Source organism: Neopsephotus bourkii, unplaced genomic scaffold, assembly GCF_033783945.1.
Source record: "Neopsephotus bourkii isolate Nb327-2 ecotype Australia unplaced genomic scaffold, CSIRO-AGI_Nbou_v1 NB_1292, whole genome shotgun sequence".
Lineage (NCBI taxonomy): Eukaryota > Metazoa > Chordata > Aves > Psittaciformes > Psittacidae > Neopsephotus > Neopsephotus bourkii.
In genome coordinates this window covers 10,661,978-10,674,581 of record NW_026901776.1, presented here as the reverse complement: position 1 = coordinate 10,674,581, position 12,604 = coordinate 10,661,978, and the positions used below count along the sequence as shown (strand labels likewise).

Below are 12,604 nucleotides of genomic sequence, written 5' to 3'. Positions count from 1 at the left end.
AAATGTTTTGATCACCTTCTAGTGCACAATTCATGTGGATTGTTACTGTTTGACACACTGTAGTCAGGTTACCAGAGAAAATTAAGCCTCGGGAAGAGAATATGATAATCTCAAATTGTATTTTATATTCAATCAATTTATAACTAAAGTAACAGAGAAGGGAAGCTGGTAGTCCTCTTAAGGCTTAAGAAGGATACACACATATAAAAAGCACTTAATTTGTAGCTAAACATGATTCTTTTTCAATTGAAAAAGTAAGTGACTAATTTTTTAAAGTGTTGAAGTTTGTCTGTGTTAATAAAGGAGTCGAACAGTGAGCATTTCTGCCTTAGTCAGTAAGGTTTGAAAACCATTGGCTTGATCCTACTCCCACAAGAGTAAGAAGCAAAACGTTGATTTCAGTGACCACAGAGCTGAAGTGGGAAAAAGGGTGATGTAAGGGTTATCAGTGGGTTTGGCATGAGAAAAAACATTTCTGCATAAGAAAAGTAATTTCTTGAACAGGTTAATTACATTATCAAATCTGATACACTTAACATAGCTGATCGTACTTATTAATCTGTTGAGTACTTTCAGGTTTTCAGACTATATTTATCGTTGTGTATATCTTTCATATGAAAGTGGCAGAAAAATTAAATCTTGTGTGATATGAACATATTATTTAAAATTAAGAACATCTGTGCAAAGTGGAGAAAGAATGACCCACTTCTGTATTTTGGAGAGTAAAGTGTCTAATCAGGAATCCCAGAATCACATGCAAAGGTAAGGAAGAGGAATTTAAAATAATCATCAAGAAGTTATTTTATTCAAAAGGAATACCTAATAAAATTCCTCAGCTTGAAAGAGAATACCCTACTTGTCCATAGTGTCTCTACCATAAAGCTGTGTTTCTAACTTCAACTCATACTATACGTACATTTATGTTTCTTAATGTGTTCTTGTCAAGTCTGCAAAAGGTCTTAAAATTCATGTTGGGTTCAGCACTCAATGTCTGCTCCATTTCAGAATTTAAGCACAGTGTCTTCTCCCACAGTGGCTTTCATTTAAGAAATTTATCAGTCTTTGTTCAAGTTACTTCTCTCACTGAATGTTTAATTTCAGTAGTGTTGGACTGTTCTTGTATTCCCCTTGAATCAAGCAAACGTTGAAGAGTTATTCAAATCCTCTACAAAATTTTGAATTTTTGTCCTTCTCTCAGAAGGAATGCATTCCTTTTTAATTCAGTCAGATCTTTCTTAACCTCATTTTTTCCCTTTTACTGAATCTGATTTGTCCTATTCCTGCAAGCCCCACAGTATGTTCAGTCTCAAACACCTCAGCCCTCAAGCTTCCTCTTCAAAAATCTTCCTGGCATTTTAAATTTCCTTGGAGATATTTTCAGATAACTCTTCATATTCTCTGATGACTTTGAGCATCAGATTTTTTACCAGTTTTTGTCCTGGATTACAAAAAATTTACTCCTTATATTAATGCTATGCAAGACAAGAAAAATGTTTACATATTTTGAAACATTTCTTGTTGCAATCATTTCTCATTCCTGCCAGTTTTCTGCAGTGTTACATGATGATAAAATATAATCTAGGAATAACATCATTGATTAATGACATTTCAGAGGTTTTCTCATTCAGTTGGTAACAGTTTAACTTGAATAATTTGTCTATGAATTTGCAAGTTAGGCCAAATTTGATTTTGTAACTGAATACTCAGATTTTAAGCAGCTTGAATCTTGCCTGCCTTTACACAGAACATCTGTTCCCCTCACATCCAAGGCTCATATGACTGAAGAACTGCAGCTGAGGTTTTTTAACATTGCAGCAGCTGCACACCTTCAAATTTTACACTTTCCTTTTTAATCCACCTGACTTTCCACTGTTTTTCATGTGGCAAATCAAGCATACACCCATCATCTTTCCCACTCCTCTACTCTATGTGCTTGTCTGTGGCCCAGCAGATGCCCCAACAAAAAAAAAAAAAAAAAGCAGGTTACCCACTGAGTGAAACTTCAGGACATAGGTCAAAAAAAAAAGAACTGAGACATATGAAGCTGACAGACTATAATTTCTAGAAAAAGCAGGAATTTTACTGAAGCTATCAGGAAACAGTGCTTTGAGACTTCTTAAATTCACCACAAAGAAAAATCAAATGCATTCAGACTGAAAATGGGAATTATACGTTGTCAATAAAACCTGAATAATATTAGAGCTTAGGAGACAGACAAAAGGACAGAACTTTTATACCTTGTATGTCCATCCAAATCCAAAATATGATCCAGGAGTTCCTATTGACACATTACAGAAATGTTGGTTAGAAGGCACCCCTAGGCACCCCTTAACCTCTTACTTGAAGAAAGACTATCAGCACACTATTCAGGTCATCTATGGTTTTGTCTGACTTTATTAAGCATCCTGAGATGTCCAGTCCTTCAGGCTTAACACACAGAGAGTCAGGATGACTTTTCATTAAATTTAGATCAGTGCTAGCAAAATTCCTTATCTATTCTCATCACTGGAACAGCATATAACACTCAAAGGAGGTGAGTCCTGGCTTCTGAGAACAGGCTATGAGCAAGTTGCTTCTGAGTGTATAGACCACCACACAGCAAAATTGCACTCTTTCATCTTCTTATCATTCAACATATCTTGCAATGCCATAGAAACACTATCAGGGCTTTAATGTGAAGGATGTAAATTATCCCCATACAGGCCACCTCTGTAGAACAGGGATTAGAGAAATCTCTAAGATACCTAAAACATGGATTTGATTGCTATCAAGCTGAGGGGCTTATTTGTTAAATTAGTATTTTAACAGTTAACCTCTTATATAGAAACAGCACTTTGAGTCATTAAAAAAATAGTTATAAGCTTCCTTATAAATTTGCTGAACTGGTGGGAGAAGAGTATGAATCTCACAGACAAAAATGTCTGGCTATAATCCTACAGGCAGAGGGTAGGAGTTGAAGTTCCATTTGTGAGCACAGTAATGTTAATTTCCTGATTATGAGCATCATCTCATTCAATCTAAGGGATTTTTTTAGTATCACCTTCCTCAGGTGCCCAGTTCTCCCAGAGGGGCCTAACACAAGTTTTGGCATATTGTCCTGGGTCCAGGAACCCACGTGGACACACCTGTCGTGTCTAGATTTTTTAATGGATAAATTCACTTTAAAATGGGGATTTAACAATTTTAAACAATAGTTTTCATTTAAACTCAATGGAAAAATTAGTTCCAACATATAAACTACTTCAGGTTAAAAATAAATTACTTCAGTTTACTTACAGTATTTATTATTTATAATATTATGTACTACTCATGGCAAATAAAAAGCAAAGAAGCTGATTTCAGTGAAAAGAAAGCAATAAGAAAGGATCATGTTAAGTCACATTGCTTTACATTTTTTACAGGCTAAGAATAGAGTAATGGACAGTAGCTATGATTCAGTTGATGTGTAGTAATTTATTAACCCACAGTTATATGACTTGGATGCCTAAATATCCCAGGGCACAGAACAGGGTTCTTTCAGAATCGCTTAGTTTTTAAGAACTGTCAAATTAATGGAAAAAGTATTCAGGAAATCCTAAAGCAGAACTATGGTGTGAAGTTCCCAGATATTGTTTAGCCACATAGTAGGTAATAACATCACACATCCTTTCTCGCTCTTGTAATACGTGAGCATAATAAAGTATAGAATATTATTAACATTAAATATGATATTGGTTTACTTCAATTAGGCTGAGTCTTGAGGTTATTTTAATCCATTTAGGTAGGTACAAGTGGCATGGGACTTGAGGAGTTAAAGAGAAATATTGGTAAACCTGCAGTTGTTCATCTGAAAATGATTTACACTCTTGGGCATGATATCTTCTGCAAAACTGAACCTGGCACAGTGTAATACAGTAAAATTCTAGTAACAATTTCTTTCCTTTTTCAAGTTCTCTGCCAGAAATATCAATTCATCTGCCAACAATGAACAAACTACTGCAGCGCTAGAAAGGCAAGAATTTGCCAATCCTGCCATCTACTGGAAAAAATCCTAAAACTGAGTGATTCAGTGTTTTCACTCTCAAAGATTGACACCAGATCGGCAGCATTCACAACCCCCGGGGAAAGGAGAGTCCCTAGGACATCCCATGGCAGAAATCTGCCTTTCTAGTGAATGAGTTCTTTGATAACGATATCTGCAAGGACAGGACGTAGCTGATGCAATATTGTGTCAGCTGTTTGCAATATATTTGGCTATCATCAACAAGCCACATCCCAACATCCTCACTGAGTTTTTATTCAGTCTCCAACTGTTTCGGTAATAGTTTTGCCTGACTAAAGAAAGAATGGAAAATGAGCTAAGGCCTCACTTGGCTAATAGTCAGTTTGGGAACTAAATATACCATTACAAACTGTACATCAGATACATCAAAGTGCTTTATAAGCCTGCTTAGAAGGCAAATACTAAAAGTGTAATCTTTATGAGTTTGTCATTATTTCATAGCCATATTTGGTAAATAAACCTAATCATCACACAGATTCAACCCTCTTCCAGCAGACAACAAGTGCTTTATGTAGATTAAAAAAAAATAAAGGCTTGAAAACCAGCTTCTTTGTAGTTACTATTTCCTCCACAAGGGCAAGATTCTTTCCTCATTTCTGCCTCCCATTCCAGTTTTTCAGAAACCACAAGTGTCAGCCGTGATGAAGATCCAGCTGGGAAAAACAATTCAATCACTTCTAATAACCCTACTTTAAAAACAAGGTCAGAAGCACACCTGGGGTATTCAGAGGAAAAAGTGAAAAAGTAAGTAATACAGTGCCTCGATAGTTCTCTTTCAGTCTCTTTAACAAAAGTTTCCTTGAAAAACTAAAGTAAAACTGAAATAGCAGATTTTCTTCCAACTTCCAAAACAATGCCGTTATTTCACACCAAATAGCTGCATTATCAGCATTAAGAGGAGGGTGTTTGTTTGGCCTGAGACCTTTTTCCCCATGAGCTTATGAATTCTAATGACTGTGTCTTCGCAGCAAGAGAAAAGGTCTCTGAAAGAGTAAATAAAAACATTTACAAGAAGAGATCGAGGTATGTAACTATTGCAGAATGCAGGAACTATGAAGAGATTTTTTTCAGTCATGTGATTTTGTCCTTAAAATATTTTGAATCTGCCTCCTGGAAATTATTCTAGTAAAATAAAATTACACCAGCAGCTGGGGGTGTTGGGTTGGCCAAAGGCTGCATGTCATGTTTTCTCAAAATAGGTACTGCTTCATGGTTACATTTCTATTTTGCTCAATAGTTCTGGCTGTTGAGGCCCTTAGGAAAATATGGTTACTACTTTCCCTATTACATTAGTGAAAACAAATCACAAGGGGGGTTTTCTTTCATTTTTCAAAACAATCCATGTTTAGAATACAAAAAAAAAAAAAAAAAAAAAAAAATTTCATTCCCAAACCTAATGTTTTAAATTACATTTGTGATTAAGAAAAAACAAAAGAAAAAAAGGTGCTAAAATGGAATTTAGACAGTACCTTCTTAAATATATTGTGAATTTTTTATTTTTTACAGTGTTGCTAATCAAAAATCAGTAAGAGAATAGTCCTTTAACATTGTTCTGATATCACCTTGTAAATAACATATAAAGAAATATTTTATGAAGTTTGTGGTAATTTCTATTTTCATTTTGGTTCACTAATTCAGCAACTGAGGACTTAATTGTAGTACATTAGGATATTAGATATTAGAAGGATATCAGACTTCTGTTTATGTCAGATGCAATTGCATTCTACTACAATAGTCAGTAAGGAACAGTGGAAAGAACTATAATTACAAAGGTAGAATACATAAAAAGGTCTCTGCCTTCAGTTCCACTTATCCTTCCATATTGTAATTTATACTGCCATATCTCTCATCCCACTGCTAGTGCTCAATCTTTAAACAAGGCTAATGACACAGGGACAAATCGTTAGCTTTCTTGACTGTTTAGAATAGCTTCATTGTACTACTTCATCTTATACCACTGGTGAGTCTAGCAAAAACAGACTTAATTCAGTAATTTAACTGCAGAGGTACAAGATTTCAGCAAGTACTGGAGACTCAGCAGCATAAGGGACTTGTGCCTGTCAGCAAATGTCATGAATGCCATGTGGCTGTTTACTTTTATGTATATTTAAAAACTTAATTCCCTTAAGCAGGCAAAAATACTATTGATCTGTTCAAATAAATAGCAGTAATTTTCCCTGAAACAAACACATGGCATAGTCACATCCATCATTTCCTTGGAAGTTTATTAGGCTTTTCTGCTTGGCAGTAACTGACTCAGCAATAAAATATTTTTAGCCCTTCATGAGAGGTTTTCTATCTGATAAGCACGTAACCCTACCAACCTAAAAAGGTATCAGCCAATTTTAAGAATCTACGTAAGAGCATTGGGAAATCCTGAGCCTGGTTCACCTCTGAACTGTGCCATCTCTAACCACCTATCTGAAAAGCAAAGTCCTTCATGCTGGAAAAAAAGAGAGGAGATAATGGAATAAAAAAGTAACCTTCTTACTCAATTTGGTCCACAGATATACTTTCTTATTTCAGGATCCCACCAAGTTCAAGTGCCTCTATTCCTCTGACTGGAGACAGCCAGGCTGATGCTGACATCCTTGCTTTCATTAAAGCAAGACAGAACATCCTGCAAAAGAAAGGTAAATCCTGCCAAGAAATGGGAAGCCAAACCAAAATCTCCAGCACGTTCAAGCCAAAATAGCTTTAGTCCACAATTACACTGACGCAAGTGAGAACTGATTCTGGCTTAAGTTATATTACATTGTGTTCTGAGCTGTTCTAAACACTTGAGGTTCTTCACATGTATTTATTTTAGTAGCTCAATGCTGCAGTACAAAACTATGAGGGGTGTCTTTCCTGAGCCACTATCCAAGTGAAATTTCTGGGACATGCATATCTGTGCAGCCTGCACAGTGTATTTCTTTACAATTAAGTAAATGCATTTGAATGTGGTTTCTTGATGATTGAAACACTTCTACAATTTTCCATATACATTTTCTTTAAACTCTCTGGCCTGGTTTTCAGCGGGTACAAATTTAGCTGTAGCAATCGACACCAAATAAAGATTACACAAATGATTGCACTGTAGCCCACCTCATAAGGCAGACTGGCCCATTGTGGCTTGCAGAATATGCCCTTAGCAGGTATTTCACTATATCTGGTGAAACTTTCTATGGGTATTTGTCACCAAATCAGGTACCATGGTCACCATCAGGTACCATGAGAGCATAAGCAGGCAATAAAGTTCACTCTACAGTGGAGGTAAGCAAAATTAGCAGGAAGCAGAAAACAATAAGTACACAACAGTAGCATAGTGAGGTAGCCTAAAAGTAATTCTTCATGATGAAAGAAAAAAGACCAGTGATTTTTTTAGGGTGGTTTGTTGGTTTTTTTTTTTTTAGCAATAATTTTTAGTGGCAGCAACCAATTAGAAGACAAAAGCAGTAGTGGTTACTGAAGCAGTAACTTTCTATCGTCACATGAGTGCTGATGACAGCATTATCCAGCAAGCTGTCAGCACCTGGCAGGCAGATGGTATTAGCACTGTCACAAAGTATCACACAGCTTATCAGAAAGCTGTCAGGTAAACACACAGCGGCTGAAAGAGCCGCCCTACACTCATCCAAAGCAAACACTTAACACACTTAGGCTTTGGGATCCCTTTATTTAGAAAAACTGTTGTCAGGTTTTTTCTACAAACAAATTAAGTTGAATTTACAGGCAGCTCACCAGAAGAAGGTTAGAGGTAAGTGTCTTACAACAAAACATTTCAGGCCTTTAGAAGGTTCAGATCTGACTCATTCTGTGAAGAACAGTGATCTAACTAACAAGAACACATCTTGGCCTGTGTTCATCTCCTAAATCATACTGTATCAGGAATGTCTTTCTCAAAGGCCTTTTCTGTCCTCATTGTTTTTCAGACACAGGCTATTACCTAGCATCATCCATCAGTTTCAGAAGGGTCTAGGCATTACTAACATTGACATTAGAACCCAAATTATAAAAGGTATTCTTGCAGAACAAAGGACAGTCAACACTAAATTGATCTGAAGTTCAGTTAGACAAGATGAGCTATATGCTGTCCTAAGTAGCTGGAAGGGAATGAAGTAGCATTTGATCATCCTGGCAGTGCAAGGCTGGATGACTCCACCAATCTCTAAGCATAGGGAGGGGAACAAAAACTAAAGAGGTTGTATAAGTACAACCTTCATATTACAAATGTGTAGGGACCTGATGTGTCATAGATAAGAGTTCAGCAGCAAATTGTGAGAAGAATTTGGAGTCAACCTGGCAGATAAAAAGAAGGCTTTTCTTCTTTGACTGCTTGTGAGAAAAGGAGAATCCTCACAGATTTGCAGGATGGAGCCACTGATAGAAGGAATCATTGATCAAAAAAAGTTTGTAAATTCTGAGTTAGCAATATGGATGAAGAGGATAAAATGTATGGATTAGTGCTACTAAGGAAATACTTTGTCTTCAGCACCATAGTGAAACCCAAGGACATTTATGAGGTGCAGTGGCAGACTTTCTAACTGGGAAAAGAAAATGGGTTAAGAGGCTCCACTACTCCCATATCTGTGATAGCATTATGTGTCCCCTTTTCCTATGAGCACTTCACTCTTACCTGACTTGTTTCTAGACTGAAAGGAGACAAGAGGCATAGTAACTGCTGTAGTGCTTGTGCATAATTGTCTGTATGGAGTTTCTGGTAACAGTTTCATCCAAAGCAAAGGAGAATCAGACTCTTGAATGGGGACTTGGTTTTCTTTATAAATAAAAAATATCAGAGGTAAAATAGAGTTAAGCAGAGAGGAAGAGTGGCAGAAGTAATGTATTCTGTCAATACTTTTGGGGAAAAAGTTATGTGTTACCAATTTCACACAGAACTTTTCCTCAATAAATTTCAAAAATATACAAAATAAACTGGAAAGGAATTACTTGCCTAGAACCACTAAGCTAAATCAGACAGCTTCATATAGAAGCTGTGCTGCATCCCAGTCCCAGTGCTCTGCTGTTTCCTTCCCAAACTCTCTTCAACTCAGATGTTTAGTATTTCTATATTTGTATGCAAATATATTCATGATTATTATACATAGTATCCTACAAGAAACATGCAAAAGCATAGGGTTCAGCCAAACTAAAGTCAGCAAGGGTTAAAAAAAATCAACATGCTTACTTCTCTTTCTTTTATTGATCCTGATCCTTTCAAAATCAGTATCTTAGAAGAAATCTGAAAGCCTACTTTTCATTCATTGAGGAAAGAAGGAAGAAAAAAGAAAAGAAAAAAGGATAACTGAGTGCAGAAGCCAACAGAGTGGAAAATAATTTTCATAAACAGAAAGTATGGGAATGCTCAATATCCTTAGTGACCTACTGTAGGGGAGTGAGAGGTCTCTGTAAAGATTAACTCAGGGTTTGCAGGTCATTACCATTTGCTTTCTAAACAGAGCAGAATTAAAGAAGGTACCTTCACAGGGACTTGCTAAAGTATTGTAACAACTACATTGGAAAGCTTTTTACAAAGGGCTACACTGAAAACATGCTTTTACTGCCTTGTTCAGCCTTGAGGTACAGAAATCAAAATGGAGAAGAGTAGATGAATGGTTGGTTGGTTTGGTTTCTCCTTGTTTGTTTGGGTTTTTTTTTGTCTTGAAAGTTTTAAATTTTTTTTTTACTTTCTTTTGTTTTGTGTTTCTGAAGCTTGTTTTAAAACTGGCAACACAACCTGAAATATACTATCATGTATTCTTTATCTCTTTAAGGCTTGGGGAACAAATGAAATTCTTGCTACAGTTCGCTATTTCATTTTAGAAACAGTTAATGACCTTTATTCTTTCCCTTCCTCCTCTGCTTAGAAACAGGTAGGAATGAGTACTTTGGATGTACAGGTTTAATTAGTAAAGTTATAGAAATTATTTTCTTTTGACAGCAAAATCAATTCCTCTGGGGAATGATATTTGAATATTTGCACTCAGTATCTTCAGCTTGCATTAAGATTAAGCAAAACCAGAACAACCTATCAGGAGTTTGCCAAATACGTTTGTTTATTAAAAATTCATTGTATGTGTTCTAAATGTTAAAATTATCTCATGTGTTAATGCTTCTATATGTTTAATCTGGGAAACACTTATTACTGCTGCTGGTAATTTTGCTTACATCAATTTGCATAAGGCTTTATTACATACATCTAGGTAGCATCCAAAGTTGTTTGTGCAAAACCAGTTGTTATCTGGGTTACTAAACTCTATAAAATACCATTTGAGACCTTTTCCTATTTTTTTATTTTCTTCTCCAAGGAATAGTAATTTTCATGGCAGATGATTAGAATACAGAGATTGTATTGTAATATGAAAATAAATTTTTTTTTAGAAAGTAATTCTAGAGTTCAAAATTTTCCAACTGTTTTTTTCATTTGAATACATTAAAAGTTGTCAAAATATACACCCTTGCAGAACATACAAATTTCAGAAGAAACAATGATATTTAAAAGGCTTCATGCAAAACAGGGCACATGCTTGCAAAGCACAAATGAGATGTGAACATTTAAATGCAGTTATGTCTTACATACAGTTGTTCACTATTGACTCAGTGCTACTTTATTGCATAGTATCTGGTTATGCAGCAACTTATGTTATGCATCAGACTAATACAAATAAAAAAATGTAATGCAAAATACAGTCTATATCTCTGGGATAAACATAATTCCAGATTGAAGCCGTCAGTTTTATGCTAGTGCTAAGCCTATAGTCATGCATTTGGAAGGTTTTGGCTATTCACATAAAAATACAGCAATATTTTGTCAGAAGTCACACATCATTCTCAAGGATGTATATTTCCTTAAGTTATTGATATTTAGTTCCATGGCAAATCGATAGTTATTCAGAAGTACATGGTGAACTGGTATGTTCAAACATACAGAAGATATATGTTTTTCAAATTAACAACTAAGATGCAATAAATCAAGAAATATTGAAGTTATGTCTTTTTCTGTATTTTAATTATCTGTAAAAGTCAGCACAGCTACCACATGAATTGATAAGCTTTATGTGGGATTTAGGGCATACAAGGTCCTAAAGTCAGATCTACTGTTGTTTTGGGTAGAGAGAGTTCAAGGATTTGATCAGAGGTGGGAAAATCCACAGTTCTGCTTTGCTGGAGATTATATTAAAATGTCCTTCTTCTACCAGAATCTTTATCTGTCTTTTTTTTTTTCCTTCTGACACTGTTACATATAAATGCTGTATTAAATATACACTGAATTAGTGCTTATATAGCTTCCCTGAGGAGAGCAGGGTCACCATCCTGCCTCCATCCAAAGCAGCTAGCTGGAGAAGAGCCAGAGGTTCCAAACCATTGCTGGGTGAAGCAGCTGTCTTTTCAGTTTACAGTAAAATCTCCATTATGAACTTATTTGAAGGTAGCCAAGAGAGAATTATTGATACAACAGCTCACTTCTTTTAACATAAAGCATTTCGAGTGGCTTTCAGTAACTCACTAATAGAAGGATCTCAGCACTATCCTGGTATGATCTATGTGGCACTGCTACTACTTGCTGATTACTTATTCAGTGTTTTGTTGTCAGTTTGCCACAAGTCTAACTCACAGGGAGAAAAGATTGCTTCCTTCCTGCTTCAAAATTCTCCAGTCTTTTTTTATGATATTGTAAAATCAGGGTGAAATTCAATCAGCAGAGTAATATCTGGTTGTCAGAATGGTCTGAGACACATAAGAAGAGCTTGAACAAAATTGCATCCAATAATAGAAAACCATATAAATAAATATGAATCTTTTCTTGCTTCTTTTGGAAATTTTCATAATATCATGTGGACAGAAAAGATTGCTCATTCAGTACATAATACTGAAACGTATACTTTTTTAAGAAACTTCATCCACTCTTCAAAGGTTGCCTGTTAGATTCATAGGAAAAATCAGGTTGGAAAGGACCTCAGCAGGTCTTTAATCCCACCTCTTGCTCAAAACAACATCAGTTGTGAGATCAAACCATGTTGCTGAGGGCTTTGTTCAGTCTGGTCTTGAAAACCACCAAGGATGGACACCACATAACTTTCTAAGCAATCTGTTCACTGTCCTCACCATGAAAAAGGTTTTCCTTATATCCAGCCTGGGTTTTGGGGGTGTTTTGCCTATTGCTTCTCCTCCTCTCAGAAGACATGCTATCAAAAGCCTGGCTCCATCTTCTTGATGGCCTTCTCATAGGTGCCAGAAAGCTACTGGGTTTCTTATCTGTCTTCTTGTCTTCATGAAAGCATTTATTGCTTCAATAATGTTTCAATGGCCCCAGATGAATGAAGTTACTTGTTTTAATAATCTCTCTTCATGTAATTTCTAGATTAATTTGAAATAACCCAAGCATTTACCACACTGGAAAAGTAAGTGCCACATTTATAATGGTCTTGACTCCTACCTAAGGCACCAATAAAACAATACATACAACATGTTTGGTATCTCTACATAGAATTTGTTTGTCTTTTCAAAGTCCATTTTTAATAAGTATATCAATCGAACTTCTGGGTTTAGATTATTTCATACGAATAATTTTTATTGTTG

At 35.7% G+C, this 12,604-nt stretch overlaps 1 protein-coding gene across 7 annotated transcripts in view; it reads left to right on the top strand.

The window, feature by feature from the left end:
* Window positions 1–11,752, top strand: part of KIF6 (kinesin family member 6) — a 146,603-nt gene extending 134,851 nt beyond the window's left edge. For 2 of the 7 annotated variants that reach the window (XM_061365992.1, XM_061365994.1), the window contains exons 19-21: window positions 4,655–4,786; window positions 6,569–6,675; window positions 9,799–11,752. In XM_061365992.1, the coding sequence (XP_061221976.1) occupies window positions 4,655–4,786; window positions 6,569–6,675; window positions 9,799–9,815 (256 nt within the window). In that variant the 3' untranslated portion in view covers window positions 9,816–11,752. Of the gene's footprint in view, window positions 1–4,654; window positions 4,787–6,568; window positions 6,676–9,798 lie in introns of those variants that run through there. The other 5 variants (XM_061365990.1, XM_061365989.1, XM_061365991.1 and 2 more) reach the window with 4 other exon arrangements.
* Window positions 11,753–12,604: the final 852 nt, after the last annotated feature.